Source organism: Leucoraja erinacea, chromosome 30 (assembly GCF_028641065.1).
Source record: "Leucoraja erinacea ecotype New England chromosome 30, Leri_hhj_1, whole genome shotgun sequence".
In the NCBI taxonomy this organism is placed as follows: domain Eukaryota; kingdom Metazoa; phylum Chordata; class Chondrichthyes; order Rajiformes; family Rajidae; genus Leucoraja; species Leucoraja erinaceus.
The window spans coordinates 9311687-9325340 of NC_073406.1; the positions used below are offsets into that span (position 1 = coordinate 9311687).

Sequence of the window (13654 nt, forward strand, 5' to 3'; positions counted from 1 at the left end):
AGATTTTATATTTAAATGAACTAGCATTTAAGACAAGTATTTGTTCCCTGGTGGGGGAACAAAATAGCAAACATACAAAATACTGAACACTTTATTTTAAAAACAAAGCTTAGAGAATGCTAGTTCAGTTTACATTCATATGCAGTAAAAAAAAAATCTTGAGACAAGTAGAAATGTCACAACAATCCATGTCCTGGGAAAAAGGAATTAAAGGCCAAAAATGGTCAATGGCAGCATTTGGGAACCAGGACCGTAAACCACAAGGAAATTAATCAAATTGAAGTTAATTAAAACCACAAAGAAATGCTGAGTAACATGGGCAGTCATCCACACCGTTTTTTCTAAATCATAATATTTTCTTTACCACACGGCACTATGGGTTATTTCAGAGGGAAGTGCAATTGTGATAAAATAAATTTAAACTTGTAATAAATTGATTTAAACAGGGTTGATAAGTGGGAAACAGATTCTGGTAAGGCAATTGTAATCGTAATTAAAACGAGAAGGGATCATCTAATTACAAAATAAGAATGGATCTTCCAACATGTTGGGAAATAAATATCAGACATTTTGCCATTTAATCTTTAATACTTTATAGACAACAGAATTTGCTTGTTTGTCGGTTTCTGTTACATTTTATATTGATCAGGCAATTAAAAGATAGTTGGAAAAATATATTCCTGCAAGTGATACGCATCCTAAATTGCGACTTTCAATAATAACACCTGAAATCTAACATGCACTTTTACACATCTAAAGGATAATATGCAAGGGAATAGCCATCATCATCAAATTAAGAAATAATTTGTACATACCAATTAAGGCGTATTGCATGCACCCTAGTTTTCCATCATTCATTTCAGATTGTGTAGAACATAGACAATAGTCTGGATGGGAATGTTTTGACACATCGTCTCAATCTCTCTGGAGCCAGGGCAGGAATTGACCACAATTGGAAAACTAGCTGCAGAGAGTTGGAGTAGCCATCTTCACCCTAGAAGAAACATTATAGCAGAGTGCAAATTATCAACCCTCAAAATACTATTTATGATGTTTCTTTATGTCCTTCAAATGTTGCTTTATGCCCTGTAAATGACAATGCTGAAATACATATCAGGATGGTGCCTGCTGGGATGGGAAGCAACAAGGAAAGTTAAGGAAACTTAGAAAAAAAACAATAGTGCTGAAGTAATACAGCGTGCCAGAACGCATCTCTGGAGAATATGGACCCTTACTTCAAACTTACAATACATTTGTACACAAAATTCCTACATCCAAAAAGGTTTTTTATAAATCAATATTGTAACTGATCTAACATCCCAAGAAAATAAAGATGGGAGAAAATTCAGTGCATAAAGAGACGAGAAATTTTGCATTTTAAATTTGATTAATACATTGTTAAGTCCCAAGCATCAACGATTGGGAGTACTAGAGGTTTTAATGGGGACAGACGTATGCAGCACATGCATACGGTTTTAATTATTTGACCATTTCCACATTGGTATAACTGCAGTGACATTGGTAGGAAATATTATAGAAGAGTGAATGAAAGTTCAAACCCACATGTCGACATACAAGATTCCACAACTGCTACAGGTTAAGAATAGTCCATTCCTTTCATCATAAACATATTATAAAGAATTACCTCATAGGGTGCACCAAGTGCTCAGGAAGTTTCAACTTCATAGCCAATGTTCCTATACACAGGGAAACCCCAAAGCCAATCTCACAAATGACAAAAACAACCAGCTAAACCTATTATTTTGGCTGCGTTGCATGTCGAATTTACGATGCCCAAAACTATTCAAAGAGCAACCAAAAAATAGAGAACCCAGAGATCCGTGTTTTTTTTAAAATATCTAATCTACCACTAATGTTGGAGATGATTATAGTTAATAAATAAAAAAACTCCAAAATCTAAACTTTCAAATGTGATAATTAAAACTAGACAATTTTGACAGAATGAGTAACTTACTAGGCTAAGTGGGACCTGTTGGGACATTTTAGCATTTCAAACCAAAAAACACTTTAGCATTTTCAAACCACATTAAGGGCATTGAAAGATCAGTAAAACCACTCACAGTTTAGAAGACATGTGCTCAGTGTTATTCACAGTTCGGACTGAGAGTCACGACCTCTTGCTCCCACATCTTGCAGAGAACTGAGGCACCTCCACACTTCCGGTATTTATAGTCCCTCCTCCCTCCCACCAGAAGGGGCATGGCCTTGATGGCGTGATTGACAGGAGAGAGAATCTCAACATTTTTAAAACATTAATAATAAGCCTTTTATTTTTCATCGACAGGAAAAGTCCTCTTCTTGCGCAGCGGAGGGGGACTCAGAGTAAGATGGCCAAAAATCACAGCCGTAAGTGGTAGCTTTTTTCTAAAATCAATATGCGGTGCAAACAGGAAGTGGTCAAGATCAAAGTTTTAATTATATAGTTGCCAGTTTGGGACTATGCTGCCAAACCTACATCAACAAAACATTTAAGTTTTAGCAACAATAAAAACCAGTACAAATCTGCTATTTATTCAAGAGTACTCATACAATAACCCTACCTTCAAATGCCAGCATTTTACCAGAAATCCGGTAAGCCCCCCCTATGATCAGGAAGTAAAGAAATGGTGCTGGGAATGGCAATCTCTCGTATACAACGTCAGAAAATTGAATTAGCTTCCATGAAAATAAAGTAATTTGCTTCAGGAGATCTATAGTTGATAGAAAAGTTCATCTATTTAAATATCTATTCACCAAAAAACGTTAACTTTAAGCAAAATCCTAGGTAGGCTCCCTCTGGGAATCCTCATGACACTTCTACCTAAACTTAGCACACCATCAAAAACGATAAATGATTACCATATTAAGTAACCAGATTTTTAGACTTTGGATACACAAAAAAGATAAAAATAAACAAAAGGGTATCCCCAGTAAATAAGCATCAAGTACTTCCTGATAGGCCAAGCACAACATCCAGAATGCAAATAAGTTTGCCTAAGATTTTGAATTAGCTATCCACTATTCAGTAATAGAGAGATCAGAATTAGTCTTAGCTGTATATAAAGAACAAACTATCCAAAAGAGTCAAATACTCAGGAACTCACCAACCCTGTACCAGATTCCAAAAAAAGGATGCTCACATGAAAGAGATACCAGTGGGCTATTCACACCAATGGAAGTTATATCCCTCCATGAAATTAAATTGTGACAATTTTAAAAGAGAAAATGAAAAGCCCTATTTAATTTTTTAGTGGAAACAAGATACATAAATGAACATCTTCGAAGCACTTATCAATGTTTATGTTTGGAGAATGAAATCAAGACCTGGAAAATATATAAAGACTTAAAAAGGTTAACTTTTAATGTACTAGATAAATCCTTTAGAACTTTGCATCATTTCCAAGTTTATTTTTCTGTCTTTTATCGGGTCAGAATGCAGAGACGAGAATGTTCAGTCAAGTTACATTTTTTATTAAGAATCACCTACAATGACATTAAAAAAGGGGGCTGCAAAACACAATTAACTCAAGCAGTCATTTATTATTCATTCACAATAAACTCGCAGAAAACACAAACATACACACTTGTTCAAGATTGACACTGAGCTCACACAAGTCATCTCCGGCAGGCAATACACAATACACTCCCCAGAATATTGTTCCTTCATAACGCCACATCATTTCACTTGTCCACACTTACAAATCAGTATTACAAAAATACATCAACCAACCATTCGGCACAGGGAGGAGAAATATACAAAATATTCAGGGGTTGAAACTAGATTAAAAACATTAGCAGTCCTCTTTGTAGCTTTTTAAGGACTGACTGAAGAGCATTTACTAAACATCCTGCAATTTAATTTAAGCGTAAAGAAAAATAATTTTATTGTGCACTTTATAATTAGAGGAATGTTTATTTCAGTTAGAAAATAAATAATTGCAAAGAGTTTAATTCTAACTCAAATTGCAATCCAATGTTCTCTTTAAAAAAAAAAAAAAATACTACTGAACTGAGATTTTCTTGGTTTCAACCCCTGGAGATATTCATTTCACTAAACACATTCAACATTTTCCAATTACTCAAGTTACAAGCAAATGTCACCACTCCAAAGTTTTTTCTCCCTCATCAGCCACGGACGTCCTTTGTGAATACAAGAAAAACATTCGTACTGTATCCACTTCTCCTCTGCATTCTATCACCATGCCAAGGGATTGAGAGCCACATCTTTCCATGTTTAAAAATGCCATAATGCACCACCAGGTCTGCATGCGCTCCCTCCTTCCTCGCTCATACTAGCCCTCTCATTCGTAGGCACCATCATGGCATCAATCCCACACCAGGCATCAACATGTAATTACAAGTCTGCATTACATCTTGTTTCACAGCGCTGATACACAAATCAATGAAAACAGCGGAGGACAAAAATGGAACACCCACCATGGTCCCTTCAAATAGAACCTGAACCAACGTGCAGCCTGTAGTTTGGTGGCAATATGGTTTAGTGAAAGCATTTTCTATACATATGTAGGTGCTCATGCTCAGAGATCCAGACCACTCCTTAAAAACATTTTCAATCATGAAAACTCTACATAATATTCTATTGAACATTAGATTAAATGTTTGTACCCAAGTTAAGATTTTCTACACAATGTTGCTGATTTCCTATTTGCAGCTGCTTAAACAATACCCCCACAACCCTCCTTTGGCTAGCAGAGCTGGTGAAGACTACATTTAGCAAGGAGTTAATTATAAATTTTAAGATGGAATGTTTAGAATGAAACAGCAATATCCCAGTGCATAGATTCACTACTGGACATTCAATGCAATGAATGATCTAATCTGGAAAGCCAGCAATTCAACAAATTTATCAACCCAAGAGATTAACAAGATATCTTCAGCAAGGGTCTTTTCAGATTCACCTATGCTGCCCTCATGGGATGGTAACGTAGCTTGCTTTTGATGTCCAATGTAGAACTGAAGTGTTATTTGCTAATACAAAGCCAAGAAATTATTTTAAAAAAATTATGTAGATCTGGCAAAACTTAACCGTGATCCTGCAGAGGTTATACAATTGTAAATGAAAACATGGGTGCAATTTGCACATTTCAATTTTAAAATGCTTTGGATTCAAAAACATACTAGCCTTTAACCGTAACTCATTCCAAAACTTTTAGCTCACCAATATACTTACAGACGTTTATGACGTTTTCAAAATTTCAGAAAGCAAAGTGGGTGTTACTCTTAAATATAATAACATTTGAAAATTATACTCCTAATTGCATTGAAGGCAAAGTGTCTATTCACTTATGTCATTACGCAAAGAGAGAAACAGCACAGAAAAGACTTGGAAGCAGGAGCCAAATTTGCAAAATCGAAGGCCAAATTATTACAAACCAAAAAAAATGCAGAGAGAAACACAAAAGATGTAATTTTACAAGTCAATTTTCGTTTAAATATTTGCAATCCTTTGGATGGTTAAACTCTATTTGAGACTTCAATGAAAGCCCATGCAAAAGGCATCTGCTGTAAAGATCATTATCCCCTTTAATACAAATCTGCATTAAATTCAGAAATAAAAAGGTTTCTACGAAGGACGTAAATAATACCTCTACTGAGGTATAGACACAAGTGCACAATGGTTATTAAAGATCCATTACCTCCACTGCGGGGAAAAAAAGGTGAAGATAACCAGATCCAAATTGGTACTCAGCTCCGATTATTCAGCAACTCACTTTTTCATTTAATGAGAACATTTCAAATAAATTCTATGGCCAAACAGGGAAATTCACCCAACATAGTTCATATTCAAGAAAAGTTCATTGCCAGGATTGCCAATAGAGACAATGCAAAGCCAATTAATTTGGGAGAACGTATTCACTGGTATTATGACAAAGGGTTAATCGTGAGGTACTCGTGAAGTGGTTTCGTTTTTAGATGTCTTTTGGAAATATTTTCTCTATAGTTTAGAATTGTGTTGGGTACATACAAGATATAACCTGGGTTAGGAGAAATGAATTTAACCAATTAAAAAAGGCTATCTTGGTACAATGACAGCATTATTACAAAATATATGCAGTTTACTAGGTAATAAAAGGTAGAAACCTTTGTCTACCCTGCACATACATTTGGAGTAAAACTGCACCTCAGTCAGCTGATGTTGTAGCTTCATAGTCTTCAATAGGAATGAAAGGGTCAAGTTACCCATGCTGTTCAACACTAACTTGGACATTGTGTCAAATGCTCAACACAACTGAGAGACTGGAGTTCATAGAAGAGTAAGAACTGTGTGCACATAAATTACAGTTCATTAGTTTAAGAAATTAAACTCATGACAGAACTACATACTGCAGTATGAATCAGGAACAGGTAAGAAGCACTTTCAAAATTCACCTTATCATCAGTGTCTTGAATGACATTGCAAGGCAACCACTTAATATTTTCTTCAATTATGTAGCAAGAAAAAGTTTGTGAAAACCTACTTTTGTGTTTACTTACCATTATTTAAATCTCTACACTCTTTCTTCACATTTGCTAAGCAGGTACACATCTTTTTATATTCCCCAACTCGATGATTTGGACTCCATGCTGGATCCAAAACCAGAGCTGAAACCAGGACCACCTGAATTGGATGCCGACCCCCAACCTAATGCACCGGAATTTGAGCTATACGTATTATTATTTGTTCCAAATGGCTGATTCTGTTCCCTTGGTACGTTGCCCTGATTTTGCTGTGGGTTTCCCCCTGCAGCACCAGATTGGTTCTGTTGCCTAGCCATCATTCCCATCATTCCCCAACTACTCTGTAGGGCTGCAGCCATCATTGCTGGGTTCATATTAAAAGCTCCAAAATTCATTCCTCCCTCATTCATGTTACTGTTGGAACTGCCACCCAATCCTCCTCCAAACCCCATGTTGTTTCCAAACCCACCCTGATTGCCATAGCCTCCCTGGCTGTTTGTGAATCGTCCTTTATCTATCGGTTGTCTAGCATTCAGATGCTTCGGTTCTGCATTGGAAATGTGCAGGCTGGTCCCCATAAAGATCAGATCTTCACCACACAGAGACTGGGCAACCTGTGAAAGAATGCAAACCACAATGAAATTATTAATAAGTATTAACTACACTATGATGCTCAGCTCTCTGGGATGAAGAACCCCTCTTGGTTATATTAATTCCAATTTACATAGCAGAACCAAATGAGAAAATATGCGATTCTAATACTTTATCAAAACAGCAAAATTAAATAAAACAAAAGCATTAATATGCATCATACAATGCTTATACTGAATTATTTCCAGTGCTTCAACAGGATTTATTGCAAATAATGATGCAGCTCACAATTATGTCCCTAAACAAATTTCGACATCACCCCACAATTCAATAGTCACCAGAATTGCTCATGCTTATAACTATACCATATGCCCAACTTAAAATATCTTAATATACTGGCAGCTATAGTACACAAAACTATAGTATGGCTTTACAGCTATTTTTGACAATATTAAATGCATCTTCAAATGTCTGATTATGTGAATGAACCAGAAAGTAAATTGCCTGATATACTTCTGATCAGAAGACTTTATGACACTTACTTTGGGGATGGAATATACAATGTAAAACAACAGAACGTACAAACTAAAGCTCAGATTTTAACTTACTCAAATCTTAGAAAGCTAAAAGTTTAGCATTTTCACTTTTATAAAAACCTACCTGGTCATCAGCAAAAGTGACAAAAGCAAAAGCACGGAAAGGTTTAGGTATAAATACATCGGTGACATCACCATACTGGGAAAAGAACTGACAGAGTTCATTAGCACTCATATCCTCAGTGAGGCGACGCACAAACACCTTCCTGCTTATTAAAGGCTCTTCTGCATTTTGCTGAAAAAAAAGATATAATATCAGGACATTTTCCTTCCTAGTTCCTAGCGAAGCAGATTTGCTGCTTTACCATCCAGCTCAACATTTTGGTGGTGTTCGACAAGCAGATTTTCCCAGACTATTAGTACTTTCATTCCTAATTTATTTTTTTTAAGTTACAGTAAAATGAGAAATGTACTGCTACACCCAGTATATTTAAAGAGAATACAAGATCAGGGAGCCAGGCGAGTGGATAGTGACAATGGTAAAAATCAACTGATGAGCCGAATGCCAAATCACCGAGATTTCAGAATAATTCAATGGGGAACCATTGTAGTTTTATTGTGCTATCAGGGGAATGAACTGGACAAAGATAAAACACTGCAGGTGCTGGAAACTTGAAATGCAAAACAATGAGCAAATAAATGTCAAGTCTATAGATAAATAAGCAAATAACATGTTAAAGTAAAAAATAAAATGCTGGTGGAACCTAAATAGACCAGGCACCATCTATGGAGATAAATGGATAGTTGACATAAAATTCCTTTAGGAGTTTGGTTTTTGCTCCAGATTGTAAAAGTTACAGTTTTATATCCCCAATTAACATTTTAGGTTAAGATCCTTCATCAGAAGAAAACAATTGGAAGAGATGGATCGTGGAGGCATGCAGAGAACAAAGGCAATATGAAATTGTGCTGATAAAGCAAAGGCAGGCAATATTACCATGGATTAAATTGGAAAATTCCTCTGGTTGTGTTAATACAGGAATTGAATGGCTTATGAATTGCTGGTTGAGAAAAAATTGAGATTATATTTTGTTACAACCAATTTAAATCTATAGAAAGCTTATGTAAACTTACCCTATTCTTGGTCCGATAATAAGCACCCAGAGTTTAATGTGTTGTGTTTCCAGTTTTTTTTTTATTGCAAATTTCTAAAAAGCTCCAGATTATCTTATAGCAGTTGCCCACCTATTCAATTTGATTTCAGAATGAGATTCCACTCACAAATCGTTCCAACTGCAGGAGCACATTTATAGCTCTCGCATTCCTTGATCTAGGGGGGGGGGATTTTATAGAAACATACAAAATTCTTACGGGGTTGGACAGGCTAGATGCATGTTGATTGTTCCCGATGTTGGGGAAGTCCAAAACAAGGGGTCAGTTTAAGGATAAGGGGGAAGTCTTTTAGGACCGAGGTGAGAAAAACATTTTTCGCACAGAGAGTGGTGAATCTCTGGAATTATCTGCCACAGAAGGTAGTTGAGGCCAGTTCATTGGCTATATTTAAGAGGGAGTTAGATGCGGCCCTTGTGGCTAAGGGGATTAGGGGGTATGGAGAGAAGGCAGGTACGGGATACTGATTTGGATGATCAGCCATGATCATATTGAATGGCGGTGCAGGCTCGAAGGGCTGAATGACCTACTCCTGCACATATTTTCTATGTTTCCATGTTTACCATTGAAGACCTAACCTGCATTATCACTCGAAGACTATTCTAAAGCAATTCCTCGCAATTTTACATCTAAAAATCAGCCCATAAAAAACTTGAGCCTACATCCTATTTTGAAACAAGCCCTATTTACACAAAAAAAAAAAAATGCGGATGTTAAAAATCTGTGTTCAGTCTGCAGAAGCGAATCCAAACTGTTGCCTGCCACTTTAATTCCCCATGCTACTACGACCCGTTTGTGGCCTCATGCACTGCAGAATTAGAGTGCGGGACTAATTCCGATAAGAGAGGGGCAAAATTAACCCCCTTAGGCTGGATGGATTGCATTTATAAAATGTCCATCCATGTCCTCACATTGAATGAGCACAGGAAGGTAGACGAAAAAGGAAAATGAATGCAAAAGGTCAGTGAATGATACATAACACCAGAGTTTAAAAATCAAGATTAAGAAATAATTCAAGGCTTGAGGTTCGTACATTGTAAACTCATGAATCATGTTATACAAGGTATACAAATGAATCATGTTATACAAGGTAGATAAATTGCAAATTTACATTGGATTACCATTCTGCGCATAAGAAACAGATCACTTGAATCCCTGAAACATAGAAAATAGGTGCAGGAGTAGGCTATTCGGCCCTTCGAGCCTGCACCGCCATTCAATATGATCATGGCTGATCATCCAACTCAGTATCCCGTACCTGCCTTCTCTCCATACCCCGATCCCTCTGGCCACAAGGGCCACATCTAACTACCTCTTAAATATAGCAAGAGAAACCTGCTCTGCTATTTAATAAGCTAATGATTTTGACAAAAACAAAGCTGTCCTTGGTAAATTGAAGGCAAAGAAGCAAATTTGTAATTGAATATTTTTTAAGCAAAAGTGTTTTGGCTGCAGAATAAGTACATTCCTATAATACAGGATAGACAATCCAAGCCAAAGCTCCCTTAACAAAACAAAAGCATATATGACAGATGCAGGTACCTGTACTTGGCATTAGTCAGAACTGAGGAAATTCAAAGAAAAGCGAGAAAGAAAGGTAGATTTATAGAGTAGGTAGACAACAATGCTGGAGAAACTCAGCGGGCCGAGACCCTTCTTCAGACATAGAAATTATTTGCTTTCAGCTCTTTATACAGCATTTCTCTTCTCAGGAAGATGTTAGTACATACAAACTAACTACAACCTTGTGAAGAGAGAAATAAAAGCATACCTTGGAATTGGGAAATTTGCAATCCCACCATCGTCCTTCAACCATGTGTCGTTTTGACATCACTTTCACTTGTGTTTCATATTCTGTGAACCTGATAAAGCCAAAACCTTTTGCATTCCCGGTTTTGATATCCTTCTTCACCTGTGGATGTACGAGTTATTTCAGAAGATTTATGCAAGGAATTACAAGAAGCCTCCATGTACAGCAAATTTCTATTGCATCAAAATGTTTAACATCCAACCTTTAAAAACAAGATTGCAACCTCAACCCACACATTTGACCAAGTTAAGATTTAATCTGACCCAGGTTCGACCAGACTACGGGTGCTGTCTGTACGGAGTTTGTACGTTCTCCCTGTGATGGCATGGGTTTTCTCAGAGATCTTCGTTTTTTACTCCACACGCCAGACGTCTGTATGCTTGTATGTTAAATGGCTTGGGTTTGTATACTTGGTATAAGTATAAATTGTCCCTTGTGTGTGTGTAGGCTTGTGTCGGTGTGCTGGAATTGCTGGTTGGCACGCACTCGGTGGTCCGAAGGGCCTGTTTCAGCACCGTATAGCTAAACTAAACCTAGAATAAGTTGCAGGGTTAGAGCAATGAGAGGGAAATGGTACCTATATCATTGTAGGTAAAAGGCAAAATGCTTCAAATGCAGCAAACTCGGCTCAAGAAAGTGTACAAACTTATAATATTAAAGTTTCAACTGTGTGGTACACATTATTTCTGCAAACAAGATTTATAATCAACACAAAATGTAAGCATAGTACGAGAATCTTAAATTCATCTGTACTACTCCACAACTACAGAGTTGTTTGTACAAAGCAAATTAATAGATTTGGGATATTTTATGGCCAGAGTGTATTCGGATGTTACAATATCTTGCCACCTGTGACATGAAGCTCACCTGCGCCATAATGACTTCACCGAAAGTACTAAAATAATCTTTTAAATCCTGATCTGTCGTCTTGCAGGGAAGGCCAAGAACGACGAGGTCTGATGTCTTCTGAACTGCTCTCTTCACTTTCACAGCTGAACATGCATCAGTTTCATCTATTTTCCTTTTGTTGTCTATATGCAAAGACAAACATATTTCTGGGTGTGAAAGTGGTCCAGCACATTTGAATTCTACTAATCTCCCCCCCCCGCCACCCCAACAGACAAGATAATACAATACATCAACTTAAATGCAAAATGGTCCAGCCTAAACCTAAACATCACCCATTCCTTCTCTCCAGAGATGCTGCCTGTTCCAGTTACTCCATCATTGTGTCTACCTTAAACCAGCATCTGCAGGTCTTTTCTGCACATGCACATTTTAAAGGTAACTCAGACATGCACAAGTACAGAAAACATAAAAACCAATGGTTTAGAACCATTACACCGAGTTCCATATTCCTTTAACAACAAATTGTAATTTTGAAAATGAAGTGGTACTTCCCATCAATACAGAATTATTTCCTGAATCTGCTAAAACAAATAGAACACTCATCCTGCACTTGCACTGTTCCTGATGCCAAAACACTCAGTTTCATCAATTTAGTGGAATTTCATTACGTAGATTTCTATATCACAAAGAACACGGAAACCAAGACTGAACTTCAGCTGTGGCCTAAGAAAATCTTTGAAAGGCAACATTACTTGTGTATGTAATCCTTGCAATAAACACCAATTGCCTTCAACATTTACTGAAACTGCAGGCTTACATCTTAAGAAATCGGCAACTTCAGATCCCTCTGATCAAATACTACTGTGTCTCCTTCCCAGAGCCCAAATGATGTTGGAATCTTAGGTAAAAACCAACCTGGAGAGCTTTGACCGGCTTTTCAGCAACATTGTTTGTTGCCCTAGTGATAGATGCAAGTTAGTTCTCATGACCAGACGAGGTGAGTGATGTGGAGAGCAAAGTCTCAAAATGGCTTAATAGCTGTAATTACCAGCACATTACACGTGCTGGACCATGCAATGTCTCACATTAATGTTAAAGGTATGGGAAGGACAGGTTAGGAGACGACATTGTAGGTGCGGTAAACTTGGGTAAAATAAAAGTTGCTGGAGGAACTCAGTGGTCAGGCAGCATCTGAAGAGTGAAATGGGCAGACATTTCAGGTCGGGGCCCTTCTTCAGAATCAATATTTCATGACCATTCTCTCTCCCTACCAAACCTCGACAACCTGCTTCCTCTTCCCTCCTTTTCCCCATCTCCTCCTCCCACGCCAGAGCAGACCAGGCCGCACCTTTCGGGTAGTTCACCACGTAGACCAGGTTGCCCCATCCGTTTTCGGGGGCGTGCAGGATGCCCTCCACCAGGCGCACCCCCCGCAGACACTGGTTGTCCGGGTTGCGGTAACGCAGGCCATACGCCGCCGGGAACTGCGCCGCCACGGTGGACAACAGCAGCGTGCCGTCGTCTTCCGACGGGATCTCTATCGGCTCCTCCGACTCCTCGTCGACCACACGTATGTACTCGGCCATGGCCAGGGTTGAAAAAACAACCTCAAACGCGATGCTATAACGACGAGAAAACAAAAGTTAAGACGGGAAAAGCCTCGGGAGGAAGGTGAGCCCGGACCGTTGGTCGTTCAACGACGGCGCCCGACAACAAGCTGACAAAATGGAGGCGGCTAGTGGCGGACAAATTGAACCAAAGATCCTATAGCGGAGCAAGATGCTCCACGCCTACGTAAACCAACGCACTGACGTCAACACGTAACGTAGCGTCACGGTCGCCATTTCTCAATGCAAAACGCGGCTGACGTTATGCCTCCCGCAGTGCAATCCAAACCAAAAATTATAGAGGAGCCAAACATCTTATAGGATCTTAGGGCAGCGCAGTGCATATGTAGTCAAAGGTGGAGTGGGTGGTCTGTGATGAACTGGACAACCCTCTGCAAGGGATTGTGGTCTTGAGAAGAGACTCCCGCTGCCGCCGCTACCTGGGCTCCCGGCCTTTCGCTTTGTCCCGCCCCGACCGACGCCCCTCTCGTCCAATCGGCGCCCTCGGTCATCAATCCCGCCCTCACTGTCTCGCGGAAATCCAATTCTAGATTTAGATTTTTAACGAATTTCAAAATCCGTGGAGAAATCCCATGCCCGAGTTAAGCAATTTCTCAGCTAATTTGTAAACA

The 13654-nt window shown here is 38.5% G+C and overlaps 1 protein-coding gene across 2 annotated transcripts; it reads right to left on the reverse strand.

The window, feature by feature from the left end:
- Positions 1–821: 821 nt before the first annotated feature.
- LOC129711620 (TAR DNA-binding protein 43-like) lies at positions 822–13187 on the reverse strand. 2 transcript variants are annotated; one of them, XM_055659394.1, is made up of 6 exons: positions 12764–13187; positions 11434–11597; positions 10528–10668; positions 7711–7881; positions 6929–7073; positions 822–994 (listed from the first exon to the last, which is right to left on the reverse strand). In XM_055659394.1, exons 1-6 carry the CDS (start codon positions 12999–13001, stop codon positions 990–992), a joined length of 864 nt encoding a protein of 287 aa, XP_055515369.1. In that variant the 5' UTR covers positions 13002–13187; the 3' UTR covers positions 822–989. The 2 variants fall into 2 exon arrangements, with proteins under 2 accessions (XP_055515369.1, XP_055515368.1); XM_055659393.1 differs by lacking the exon at positions 822–994 and having other exon boundaries at positions 3451–7073.
- Between the last annotated feature and the right edge of the window lie 467 nt (positions 13188–13654).

Coding starts and splice junctions, on each gene's coding strand:
- LOC129711620 (XM_055659393.1), bottom strand. CDS start 13,001: ATGGCCGAGTACATACGTGTGGTCGACGAGGAGTCGGAGGAGCCGATA. Junction 10,669..11,433: donor GTGAAGTCATTATGGCGCAG/GTGAGCTTCATG, acceptor GTACATCCACAG/GTGAAGAAGGATATCAAAAC. Junction 7,074..7,710: donor TCACTTTTGCTGATGACCAG/GTAGGTTTTTAT, acceptor ATTCTTTCACAG/GTTGCCCAGTCTCTGTGTGG.